Source organism: Gobio gobio, assembly GCF_949357685.1.
Source record: "Gobio gobio genome assembly, chromosome: 6".
Classification (NCBI taxonomy): Eukaryota; Metazoa; Chordata; class Actinopteri; order Cypriniformes; family Gobionidae; genus Gobio; species Gobio gobio.
Genome location: NC_137102.1, coordinates 19,840,323 through 19,854,041, shown reverse-complemented (window position 1 = coordinate 19,854,041; position 13,719 = coordinate 19,840,323). Strand labels below are relative to the sequence as shown.

At 38.3% G+C, this 13,719-nt stretch overlaps 1 protein-coding gene across 1 annotated transcript in view; it reads right to left on the bottom strand.

Annotated features, from left to right (window-relative positions):
- Positions 1–13,490, bottom strand: part of greb1l (GREB1 like retinoic acid receptor coactivator) — a 32,655-nt gene extending 19,165 nt beyond the window's left edge. The window contains exons 1-12 of the mRNA XM_079820219.1: positions 13,370–13,490; positions 10,802–10,886; positions 9,489–9,648; positions 9,110–9,286; positions 7,427–7,603; positions 6,955–7,131; positions 5,788–5,910; positions 5,085–5,201; positions 3,714–3,854; positions 3,371–3,496; positions 2,738–2,878; positions 1,064–1,249 (exon numbers count right to left, since the gene is read on the bottom strand). Coding sequence (XP_079676345.1) covers positions 1,064–1,249; positions 2,738–2,878; positions 3,371–3,496; positions 3,714–3,854; positions 5,085–5,201; positions 5,788–5,910; positions 6,955–7,131; positions 7,427–7,603; positions 9,110–9,286; positions 9,489–9,645 — 1,522 coding nt within the window. The 5' untranslated portion in view covers positions 9,646–9,648; positions 10,802–10,886; positions 13,370–13,490. The remainder of the gene's footprint in view (positions 1–1,063; positions 1,250–2,737; positions 2,879–3,370; positions 3,497–3,713; positions 3,855–5,084; positions 5,202–5,787; positions 5,911–6,954; positions 7,132–7,426; positions 7,604–9,109; positions 9,287–9,488; positions 9,649–10,801; positions 10,887–13,369) is intronic.
- Between the last annotated feature and the right edge of the window lie 229 nt (positions 13,491–13,719).

Below are 13,719 nucleotides of genomic sequence, written 5' to 3'. Positions count from 1 at the left end.
TTCTTTGTTTAACAGGTCTATATAATAACGTATTAGATATGACTGTTTAACAGAGGCTGTAAACTAATGAAGACAGAGAAGAATATGAGCACTGTGTGATCAGGCACTGCTGTTCTCAGGCACTAGCGTTTTCAGCACCATCCTTCAAAATAAAAGTCCCACTTCTAACACATCGGCCAATCAGAAAAACGTATCGGCTGACGCCAATATTTAAAAAATGCCAAATATCGGCCGATATATCGTTCGACCACTAGTTTTTAAGAGGCGGTTCTTTTAAGGCTTGTCAGTAAACGGTCACGGTTTGATTGGCTAACGTCATTGCATAGGAAACAGTATCAACGGCCACTCGTTTCTGAGTGTTTTGAAAACATTATCCATATAAAAGCATATTTTTCATTTAGTTACGGTTTGTGATGCAGCTGCTGTCAGATCCAAAACAGCTGACTGCTTCATCTATCAGCAAAGGTTTCTTTGCGAACTCTCCATTACTATGTGCCTCATTTACAAAACAATACTCACAAACATAAAATCCTCTGAAGCGATCCTTGATGCCATTAAAATAAACCATACACTTGTTTCCAATGCACCTGTTTACGATGCTGGGATCCTTCTGAAGTATGTACAGTGACGTAAACTAGCTATTTAAACTGGACACGTCAAAGCGAACATTGTTTCACTCTTCCATTTGTCCTGTTGTCAGCAGACTCAAGTGCATGGAATGTCAGAAACTGAATGTGCATCTGTATACACTATCTAGTGTAGACAGCGTCAGTGATTATAATGGGCTCTATTTACTTTTGATGCGACCCGACGCTCACATTCAGTGTAGGCATATGTCAGTTGTTAGGCGACTAGTGCCAGTGGGCGGGGCCTATAGTGAGATGATGTAACTATTTGTCGATGTCTTGCTCTGGAGGCAGTCATATACAAATGTATTTGTCCCTTTGATGTCACAGAACCCGCAATATCAAAACGATAAAAAAGGCACATTTGATTCTCATGTCATGACCCCTTTAAAACTTATTTTCAAAAATTATCTGATATGTATGTCAGTATTATTTACCAAGCCGAGCAAGGTATTGCAGCGTGAGCAGTATCATGGTCTCTGTGGTGAGTAACTGGCTTGCTGACATGCCCAGACTGGCGAGGGTCTTCTCGTTGAGCTCTCGGCCTTTATAGCAGCTCACCAGCAGGGGGCTCACCACCAGATCACCCACATTGCCAAAGAAGTACGGTAAAGTGCCTTGACCTGGAGAGGAAATTCAAACAAACCATGTGGTCACACACACATCAAGTTATTAGAGATAAAGAAAAACTTGAGAGATCTGGTTATACTGTGTGCTGCTGTGATGAACCTATTTCTGTAAAACTGACCTGGATATGAAGGTATCATGCATTATTATTTCTTATTTCAGATCGTGCTGGATCAAGAAATAATAATTAAGAATCCTCATGCCTTTTTAAGATAAAGATTAACTACTTAAATAGCTAAAATAAATAAATAAGAATCATGCCTACTTAAGACATTTCTTACTTTACAAAGTGGTTTTATTAAAAAATATACTACTACTAATAATAATAATAATAATAAAGCATCATGTCTACTTAGAATATAAAACCACTTTACAAAGCAGTATTGTTAAAAATATTATATTAAAATACATTATATTATATACTATAAAATATAATATATATTAAATAATTAATAATAATAATAATAATACAGCATCATGCCTTCTTAAGATATAGATTAACTACTTTAAAAGAAGAAAGAAAATTAAGAAGAATTACTAAGAACAAATACTAAGCAACAATAAAAGGATGAAGCCTACTTAAGATATAGATTTTCTGTTTTAGAAAATATTATTTTCAAGAATTCAGCAATCAGGACAGTTGCATCACTCATTTTAACTTTATGCCCAATAAAAAAAGAATCTAAATATTAAAGCAACAATATGTATGTTTTTCGCCACTAGAGGTCGCCTATTCAAAACAAAGGTGTAGCTTGATGACTCCGAGATTGAGCGTGGATTCATGGGAGATGTGGTCTTCACCTCACAGCCAGTGGAAAAAAATCGGGACAGGACTCGGGCAGAAATCATGTTTGTGGATGAAATTATTAACGTTACTGCAATATGAAGCAGAGCAGGGCAGAGTGCTGTGGGAGCTGAACGAGGCAGCGTGAGCGATTGCTAATGAGAGATGAGTGTGACACACGGCTCAAGAGCAGGGGAGCTTTTATTATGCCACATTCACCACTTCCACTTCTTCTGTTCAAGTGTATGTGGGGTAACGCAGCGCTGTTAATCATATTAGATACATCTGAGTGTGTTGAAAATTATGTACTAACGTTACTCTGTTCGTTCGCTCCAAGGCTACTATGAGACACTTGTTGTACACTGCAGTAAGCTATATAACAATGCTTAGTTTTCTGTGGATGAATGTATACAAACAGTAGCTCACCTGTCTAATAAAACACATGATATATTAAAGCGTCTTTGGTGTTTCCATGGTTTCTATAAAATAAATCCTGAAATCGAGGGTAACGCGGGTATGATGTCATAGAAAAAAGGCTTATTTCTCTGGATTTAAACATTCTTAGAAAAATCTGGGATAATTTAAGTGCAGAAGTCAACAAAATATATAACATTGTTCTCGTGGTTTTTGGATCTTAAATATTGTGTCTTTAATTCATAAATTAAAAACATTTTATAAGAATGTTATGAAGAGCACTGACCAATGAGAAGGACTGGCCGGACCCCAGAGGAGTTCAGAAGGTTGTCAGGAATGATGACAGTTTCTCCCGCTGTGATTGGTTGGGGTTGTATGACCCCTGACACTGATGGAGGCTGTTGATTGGACAGGGGCAATAAAGAACCTGGAAAAAAGGAGCAAAACATTAAATGTATGTAGTTTTTTTTTTTTTACTGGAACATATAGCATGTGCTGTCAAGCCATTGTGGAAACCTAATAATACTTTGGACAGATCTCTTCAGCCTCTTAAGCTTTGTTAATGGTGACACTCCAATCAATGCTGAGGACAAGGTAACTAAGCTACAGGATCTCCAAGGTCCACTCCTTCAGCTGTTTCAAGGCATAAACCCTCCAAGCTGAGGCTAAACAATTCAGGACCTCATTTAGCCTGACCTTTCACACCTATTTTTATGGAAACAATGAATAAATCATCCTTGAGGATGGAATATGTTATGTCCCATGGTACTTGTATAAAAGAAAAGGCGAAGGTAATCAAATTCCTGGCAGTTTCCTGCTCTGGGACACGCATAAACAGATGGGATGAACTGAATGCACAACCAGCATAAAAAAGAATAACAACAAATGAAAAGGCTGAGTATGATTAGGTCGGACCCACCAGAGCTGCACGTCAGCGGTCGGATGGCTGGCACAGGGACAGCTGTGGCTGGGATGGGCACTAGAGAGGAGGGGTGCCAGCTACGGTGGCGCTTTTTGGGTGGACCGGATGCCATAGCAGAGGATGCTACAAGAAAGAGCAGATATAGAGGAGTTTTCCTCAAGATAATCATTTCATTTTATATTGTGACCAAATGGAAATTCCATAGTGTAAACATTTGAAGAGGCCTTCTAAAAACATCTGGTGAGTTAAAATAGACTATTGTTGTTGTGCATCAGCCAGATGATTTGACCACTAATGACATGCATGAGGCAGCATTGTGATAGGCTGGTTTAATGCTTACCTGGACTGTCTCCAGGGTCTGTGGCCCTATAGCCATGATTAGGTGTGGCGAGTGGGTTTGTATGAGGGGGGCTCAGTAGACTGGACCGCCCGTCTATACTCAGACCATTAGTTAGACCGTTTACTCTGAGGGCAGTGGGAACTGAACAACAAATACATGGGATTTAAAGACACAGTGGGGAGAAAATATTTACACACTCTACCATTCAAAATCTTATGCTCACCAAAGCAGCATTTACTTTGATCAAAAAAAGTAAAAACAGTAATATTGTGAAATATTATAATTAAAATAACTGATTTCAATTTGAATATATTTTCAGCAGAAGCCACACACACACACACACACACACACACACACACACACACACACACACACACACACACACACACACACACACACACACACACACACACACACACACACACACACACACACACACACACACACACACACACACACACACACACACACACACAGATCATACCTACATATTAACCACATTTTAAATTGTTTTTGTTAAAAATCTATAATAATAACAACAATTTAATACACACACACAAATCATGAAAAACAATTCAGACTAAAATGTATGAAAGAATTTCCCAAGTGCCCTGATGGGTGTCAGGTTTTACACATCAATAGCTAATTTCCACTTTTCTGGTAACAGACTATGCAAACTCCTCTACCTACACACAAGCACACAAACTCAATAGGGAGGAAAGCATTCTCGCTCATTTCTGAAGGAGAATGGGTCCTGGGGATCACAGTTTATTGATTTCCTTTAACTGATGGCATATTGATAATGAACTGCTGGGCCACTTTTAACATCTAATATTCCTGACATATACACAAATAGAACACATGTGTTAAACGTCAATCACAAAGAATTTGAAACGTGGAGTGATATTAAAACACTTAATACAGAATTCTGGTCTTATATTGATTATTGGGAGTGTGTTCATGTGTGTTTGCGAATGCGGCCAATACAAATGACCTTCATTAATTCTGTCCTTTTGCAGAGAAAAACAAACAATGAAGCAGCTGACAACATTTCAGCCACGAAGTTGACCATAATTAGGCGGCTGCTTAATGCTAAGGCTGAATGTACAGTGTGGTTTGTTCAAATCTCTAATGCACGAGAAGCATGAGAAATCGTGACATAGTGATGTTTTCTTTAGCAAATACCACCAATTAACAAGCACACTGAATTCTACTGGCTAAATTACTAACCCCTCAAAATCATTGTAACAACTGCTTGAGTTGAACGATTCAATGCAAAAGCAAGTTTCACTAGCATGTATGGCTTTTTAGCTTGGTATTATGAGCAATCAATGCTACTTTAAATACAAAATGAGGACAAATATCTGGTACCGATCGGTAATGTCTTGGTCCCGTGAGTCGGTGTGTTCAATGGTTTGAGGAAGCCCAGCTCTGGGGGTCCAAAAATCCCTGAGGATGAGCCAGATTGCAGGCGGGCAGGAGGCGAGTCTGTGGATCAAAGAACAACTTATTATGAATGCAACTTTACTTTTTTACTGCACATGGGAAATTAAGAAGATATTGCGCATAACTTAGTTGAAAGATTTGTTACATTTGTTTACAATAATGGGCCCTTCTCCTATTTTGTGCATTGTAAAAGACTGTTATCGTCACTAATGGACGCACTCTGTGGCCAGCTGCCTGGCTCTCTGAATGGTGTTTTGAGGAAGAATGAGACAATGACTTGCTTTCTTTCACCAAACACTGTTGGGTAAACACTGTGTGGCCTCCAGCCAGATGTCACCAAATGCTGAGTAGCCCTCCCACCCCTCTTTAACCCCAGGTTTTACCCCCCACCCCCGTATGTACCCTCCCCCAGAACAGAACATGACCTCTGTGCATGCAGGACTAAGCAGAAACCAACAGAAGATGGACATCCTCCCCAGGACAGATGCAGCATGTGTTGTCTTACACTGGACCTCCTATGAGGTCTATAGACTCTCATGTGTTTTCATCTCTGTGCAGTTCCTTTTTTTAAATACTTTACTTAAGCTTTTAGAAGATTGTGGCACACGATATCCACACCTACACTCACCTGAGAGGGGGAAGGGAGATGGACTGTGGCCATTTGTGTCTCCATTTTCTTTGCTGCTTAGTGAGGATGAAGAACTAGGCTTGGATGAAGAAGCACTGCTGGAGAATGGCCGTGTTTTACAATCTGCGAATAAAAAAATTTTTTTTTTAAATTCTCAGTTAATGTCGAGTGAATCATCCTTCTCTGTCAAATCAAAGAGGTTCAGTAACAACTTTATGTATTTGTTTTCATTGTTACAGATATAAGCTGCAGATCATTTCAGGGCCTATTTTCCCAATTCAAACGGTATATTTTTCTGTAATTTCTATGGAAGGACTCATCAATTATCAATGTATAAATTTGAAATAAAATACAAATGCAACTAAATTTGAATTGGCAATTAAATAGATATTTAAATTTATTTTGTAATAACTTTATTGAACTTTATTTTTTAATAGAGTGGTGCAGGGAGGATGAAGTCTAATTCGCCGCTGTTTCCTTCAAGATTGTCCTAAAGGGTTTTTTTTATTTATGTGTAAAATAAAGCCTGTGGTAAACATAACTTGACGATACTTTTGTTTGACTAAGTAAATTACATACACCCATAGTGAAAACGCACATTTTTAAACAGCTATGTTCATTTTTGAGAAAGTACATTTTTAATAAAACTATATAAGACAGCTATTAGTGTGTGCAATGTACATTGTAGAACGTAATGTCAAAGTATGGTAAAGTTATGTTTACCACAGGCTTTATTTTACTCATATATTGAAAAACCTTATTATAAAACCCCCATAGGAAAATCTCAAATTAGACTTCCGGGTTCTGATGTCATACCTGCCTGTCACTCTATTCTAATTAAAAAATATAAAGATAATTACATTAGGAAATTATCTTTAAATACAATATCTTAATATCTACGGAAGAAATAATCAATTATCAGTTTATTCAAATGAATTTGAACGGCCAATTAAACAAGGCATTTAAATGATCATTTAAATTAAATTACATTTTAAACTTTAATATATGAGCTTTTTTGAAAATATAACAAAAAAATATTTTTAAATACAACCTCTTAAACGTAATCCAATTGCTAAGTAAGTTATCCTCGAATAGTTAAACGTGAAATTTAAATGACGCATTACACATTGTCTGTGCCATGCAATGTTTTGCACACATTTGTGGTACCTTTCCAGCAGATGAGGGCTCCCTTGCACAGAGCACCCTGTGAGTTCTTCACCAGGTAGTACTTTAAGTGCTTCTGCTTCTTCGGCTGAGTGGATAACTTCAGGTTAATGTGGTTGGAAAACTCGGTGAAGTAGCGGAAACCTTTCTCTCCACAGCCTACACAGTTCCCTGAAAACCCTTCATAAATACACAAACATACATCACTATGTGCTGTGTAAGACTGTGAAAGAACTTTGAAAAGTTTTTAATCAACATCTACACTGTATTCTGTACTGTAACACAGGCAATCAAATGATAAATCATCTCTCTTTTAGTCGAAAATCCAACTATATATTAAATATCAAATGAGTTCTGAATGGCTAATACATCACTTTACATAACATTTCATAGGCATAATGAGATTTGTAGAATAAATTATTTATTTAACTTCATCCTACTGGAGTAGGTCGTAAAATTGTATTGGAACACCAACCTAAAAGTGCATTTTTCCCATTCTCATCTGGCAGGAAGCGCTTGTCCACTGCGCAGACGAGGATGTGCTCTGGGATACTGGGCGATTTGGCACCAACCAGCTCAAACCCTGCAGGAACCTCGACCGACTCAGTTGCCATGGAAACCAGGCGTAGATCCTTTCCTGCTTGACAGAACCCTGGGCACAGATGACTTGAGTCAGCGATATAATGAAGACCGGCCAGGTTGATGTAGCTGAATGCACAATGATTCACGGTTTACACAGTTTCAATGCCACTGTCTTTACCATACATTTCACCTTGACACTGACTTGAAACTTGAAAAGTTTACTCTGTTCATAACACCCCGCTTTTATTCAGTCTTACCAAGTCCACGGTTTTCCTGCGATAATGGGCTACTTTTACACTGTTGCCGCAGGTTGTTTTTTTAAGGCCAGGATAGGCCAAGCCGAACGTCGGCCATCGGGCAATATCAGGCTGTTTTTGAGTGTCGATCAGCTTAATCTTTAGGTGTGTTCCACACCATTGGCTCTAGTTTGTCAGAGAGTGAGAGAGAGAACTCTGATTGGCTGTTCAGCTTAGCTAACGAGTCAGAGCACACGAGAATAAAAGCGAAAGTGATGGAATCGAGCAAAGAAGCCAAGACGGTATTGACTGTTATAATTTACATCTTCTTACCTGAGCATTTGAGTGCATTAATATTTTCATAATAACATTACCCAACTGGAATAAAGTATTCAGTGTGATTGATATTCAAAATGGTAAGCAAGCACTGCTTTGTTTACGGTTTGTATATCTGCAGCCTTAGTGTCGGTTTACCTTTTTAAATTACTATTGATAGTATTGACAGATATTTACTTGCATGCAGACTCAGAACGCATAGTTAACAGTCGCCTTTAGTCCATTTGGTGTGTTCAAGCGCAGCTTTTTGGCCGAGACGGAGCTGACAAGAGGAGACAACACAGTCAGCTTTTGTCGCCTCTAGTTTTTTTGGCATTGGCTTGGTGTGTGCCGGGCCTTAGTTCACGGGTTGAAGCGATTTCTACCGGGGAACCCCACCAAATCTTGTTTTGGGCATGATTGGGCGGGTTTTGAATAGAAAAAATGGGCTGGTTTTGTTACGCAAACCTGGCAAGCCTGTTTTTATTGTTCTTTTTTGCCACCTTTAGTCATTATTACAAAACATACTCTGATGGGCTCATCAAGTCCCTAATGCTAATCTGAAGGGTCGCTTTTAACGTGTTTATTTACCAAGAATTACTGTACATTATCTTAGTAATATTTCACTGCAGACAGGCGCAGTTGACCAATAACAATTGGGTAACCCCATATTTTGCAAAGCGGAAGTAAGCTATTTTCCGTGAATGTGCAAGACTTCCAATTCATTAGCTGCAATAGTTAAATAATAAGAACACAGTGCAGTATATGGCAGAACTATTTGAGCTACAGACCAATGCGTTTATGATTATGATGATAAATATAAAAATAATTTGATAACAAATACCAGTTTGCAATATCAAGCAGCATAACAGACTGATTTTGTACAGCTAAAATAACTGGAAGTGGATGACACCGAAAGATTTGCACATGGCCACACCTACTCTTAAAAATACATTTGATAAAGAGAGTCATATAGGTTTGGAACAACAAGAGGGCGATGAGTAAATGATGATAACTGTTATTACCATCAACAGTACAGCACCCATCAGGAGGAGGTCCCTGAAGGTAAGGCAACGGTGGGCTGCTGGTGTCTGAATCATCCTCATCATCCATATCATCAATGGAATTGGAGGACTGGCAATTCACCAGCACATGGCTGGATGAGTCAGACCTCAGACTCAGGTTCATTTTGGGCTTAATATCTGGAGGGCAGAACCAGGAACAGGTGTGCTTTGGCTTTACATATACACACACACACGTACATATAGTACATATGAGCTTTATGATGAATGTAACAGAGCTTATTTGACCCATTTTTAGAAAAATCGCTAAAATGTGTCTCTCCTTAAAATGCTAATCATGATCAATTCCTGTGAAGGCAAACTATTTGATGGCCTTACTTACCTTCTAGGTTGCTAGGATACTGATCGGGCTCAAGATACAGCTGTGTGAATACAGGCTGTGGATCACCACTGCTCGATCTTAATGAAGCCTCTATAGAGTTGTGTAGAGCTTCCTCAAAGCGGGCAGATTTTAGCTGCCCTGCGTATGAATTCCCCATGATCTGAAATGAAATGGCACATTATTCGAATATCCTATATAAAAAACACACATACACACACATCACGATTGGTTCAGTTTTGCTTTGAACTCGTTAAAAGAACTTTTCTATTTTCAAAGGTTTCAATTTATAAGGAAGATGAGAGGGAAGGAGAAATTCATATAATGTTCTGATGGACTGTGTGGATGTGATTTTAATTCCACCCTGAACAAGGCTATTTTTAGTCTTTCGTGGAATAGCTCTTGAAACTGTTCCTGCTGTATTAACAGTCCAGGCACATCTTCCTGAGCATGAGCAGAAGGTTCCTGAGACAGTCAGACACTGAACTGTATCAGAAGGCCAAATTTCAAACAGTGGGACCTACGCAAAATTAAATAGGCCTAGTAATGGAGGTCTGATCAACTACATTCCAGTAAATGGTTGCGTGTGTCACTAAAACAACCATCCAAATTATTTTTATTCAGACATACTCAACTATAATAAAAAAAAAAACAACTAAAGAAAAATAAGGAATATTGTGCAGTCAGTGAGTCATTATTACAAAATAAACTCTGATGGGTTCATCAAGTCCCTAATGCCAATCTGAAGGGTCTTAAATCACATTTAAAGTTTTTATTTACCAATAATTACTATACATTATCCTAGAAATATTTCACTGCAGACAGGCTCATTTGACCACTAACATTTGGGTACTCCTAAGATGCATGAAATCAATATTTTACTAAAAATAATTAATAACAGTACCCATTTATTAAAGTAGTCACTGACACCCTGTCACGTAATACAGCTGTTAGCATGTAACTAGCAACTTTTACCCTTGAGCTAGAGCTACATGTCAGGTATAACCATGACATCTGTTAGACCATCTGCTCTGCTCTGACGCTTTTTAACAACAAAAGCTCTGTATTGGTTTCTGTTTGTGATCTGGATCAAAACAGCAAATTAGGACAAATGAGTTTCAGTGACAACCCATCAGTGACTCAACAGGGCCCAAGAGTTCACATAAAAACAGCTCTCATATTTGATAATGAACTACTTGTATATACAAATAGAACAGCAACCGCATACAAAACATCACATTTGGGAAATTTTTGCAATAAATGACAGTATTCATAGGTTTAAATTGCTGTTATCATAGTGAAGGAAACAACTATACCTTTGATTATATTTCTTTAGCAGTAGAAGGACAGGATCACCTCTTCTCCATGGTATAGCAAAGTTGAACCGCAGTACTCCTGCATCTACAGACATGGCAAATGGTCAGACACTTTTTTATTTACAGTATAAATACCATAGAAATTAACATATGGTACATAACTTGTTGTTTGGGCAATTCACTCTGAATATATTGGGAAAACAAAGCCAATATACATACTTGAACTGCGCATTGCAACTATTGTAGCATTAGAGACTGGGCTTATTTTGATTTTAATGCACTGAGTGAAGAATTATCTAATGAATCAATAAGAATAACATGTACTGAGTATTAATCCGTGCATTATCTCAGATCAGACAGTTGTTTGTAAAGTAGAACAGATCGCAGAGATCTTCAACATATGTAGCTGTTAACTGATAACACTGAGCGATGAGTTATATGACACTATGACCTCAAGGGAATGTTTGTGGAACGCATAGGGGAAAGGAGCTCCATGTTTCTTACTTCCAGGCTTACACAAAGACTGATGGGACAGGTTTTGTTCTTTTGGCCTGGTTAAAACAAGAGTGAAATGCAGTAAAGCCATCAATCAATCAAGGTAAATACTTCTGTCAAGAGTATCCCGAATTTGCAGAGAATATATGGCCTGTACACTTCTAAAAAATCTAAATGGGGGATTTTTTTTAATAGTTTTGAAAATTTGAAAAGACGGATTTGTTTGTAATTATATTGACCTCTACCAAATGACACCAGGATTAGTTTAAAAATAAATACCATTTCAATAATATAGTATTATGTGTCTGCATTTATTTGAAAAATAAGTGTTTTTTGAATGATTACCAAGAAAATCAGATCTAATTGCGATTGCAGTCCTAAGAGGCGCATTACCATCAGATCCACTTGAAAAACTTTCCTCTATGAGACTTCACAATGAATTTGGATAAGTTTGTCAGGTAAAAGCAAAGAAAACAAAGATTAACATGGCAACTTGTTGGTGGAATAACGCAAATTGCACACCCTGTTTTACAAACAGCTCACTGGAGGCCTGTTGGGCCAAGTTTCAGCTAATCACTCATCTTGGTACTGTGGTAAACAGAGGAAAATTGAAGTAGCAGCACCTGAGAATAGTTCTGTTCTGCCTTCAGGGCTCCCAGGGTCCAGTTTGACTGCTAATGACATTTTTAGGGGTGTTAAATGCTAATGTGGACATGCCTGCAGAGAGCCCTGCCTTTAGGCCAAGAGCTGTTTCAGCTCAAGTCATCTCTTACTGATTTTATGCACAATCCATAAAACAAAAAATGCCACCAATCCCCTTTTATTTACAAAAAATTGAAGAGAATTATTGTAGTTACATTCTGCTAAAAAAAAAATATGACACTGAAAGTGTCCAGGCAATGAACGTATAGGCTGCGTTCTTTCTCTCAGCAAAACAAGTTTACCGACAACCAAGGACTTAATGTGACTCAAATGGTGTGTTGCAAGATGGTCCAATATCAAATGAAGAAATCAAAAGCTCTATAAAGACAAACAAGGGGATCCTGAAATAGCCAAGAGAAACACAACACTTTAGGTAGCCAAAACAAACCAAACCGCAGACTGGTAATGCTTGTTGGGTCACAGATTAACAATTTTAAAACAATGTGCTCCAATAGACGCAATAAGAGAAGATTTCAGACCACTATTTGGGTCCCAGATATAGACTGATGCATTCGTTTCTTGGTCTAACTTTGTGAAGTAAATTTGAACATGTTAATTTAAAATGGTAATTTTTATTGATAACAACAGAAGAATAAATCCATTTAGCATGGACGTTCTTAGTTGGTAAAGCAATTTGTCAGCTTCATTCCAATAATAAACAGCATGTTAAATATATAAATGTCTTTGCAATTTTGTGGACTTTTTCAGAGTGCAGACCTTTTTGATTTGTTATGCTTGTAAAAGTTCTTTGGTCTCAGTGCCTGAACATGAAGTTGGTGGAAATAAAAGGTTTAGATTAAATAAATAAAAGGTTTAGATGTAAATGTGGTTACAGTCCCACACTGCACTGTACCACTAAAGGTCTTTCTCTCAATCCATTCCCTCTTTTGTTTCCTCCCTTATCTGCATAATTACATTAAACCACTGAGAATGGGAGAGGGAAGCTAGCTTTCAATGAACTTTCAATGAACAAATTCTCCTTTTTGTTTCACAAAAATGCCTGATGAAAATGTAAGTACAAACATACAGATTAAAAACAAGACCTTAAAGCAACACCTAATTGCATGCTTTCAACAATTCATGTCTTTATGTACATTTAAACATAAGAGTAACACTCTATTTCTTAAAGTTTGACCCAGCCCTCGTGACTGTCCAATTCACACTTAATTTATTTTACATTTACTAAGGAGATATATTCACTAAAGGAAAGACAGTTTAAAGAGCAAATCTTCAAGCAGGGGGGTGGGACAGATTAGCCAACGCAAAAATGCAAATATCTTTAAATAAACGGGGCGCTAAGAGCCATGGCCGTTGACACCATGTTAGCAGGAGCCGGAGAGTGTCAAAGAATCTAACATGACGCTTCTGTACCTTTCATAAGCAGTCGAGGTGTGGAGTGTGCCTCAACGAGTCCCGCTGAAGACCTTAAAGCAGATCACTAAAACGCAGCCTATTTCCATAGCAAACGTCCTTTGGATATCCAAAAGCAGCGTCAAGGGTGAGCGCGACGTGACAGTATTCCTTATCCTTGTTGCGAGCCAGCAGCTCCCTGGTCATGATAGTCCTGAGTCAGGGGAGCAAAGAATGATTGCAGGAACTCCAGTTGAACCAACCTCTCTCTCCTGCACTCAGTGGTTCTGGATACACAAACCCTCCAACACTCACTCACAATCAGCAGGCCCTCCCCCCGTTCCCCTTGCCCCTGCCCCCTCCCTCTTCTT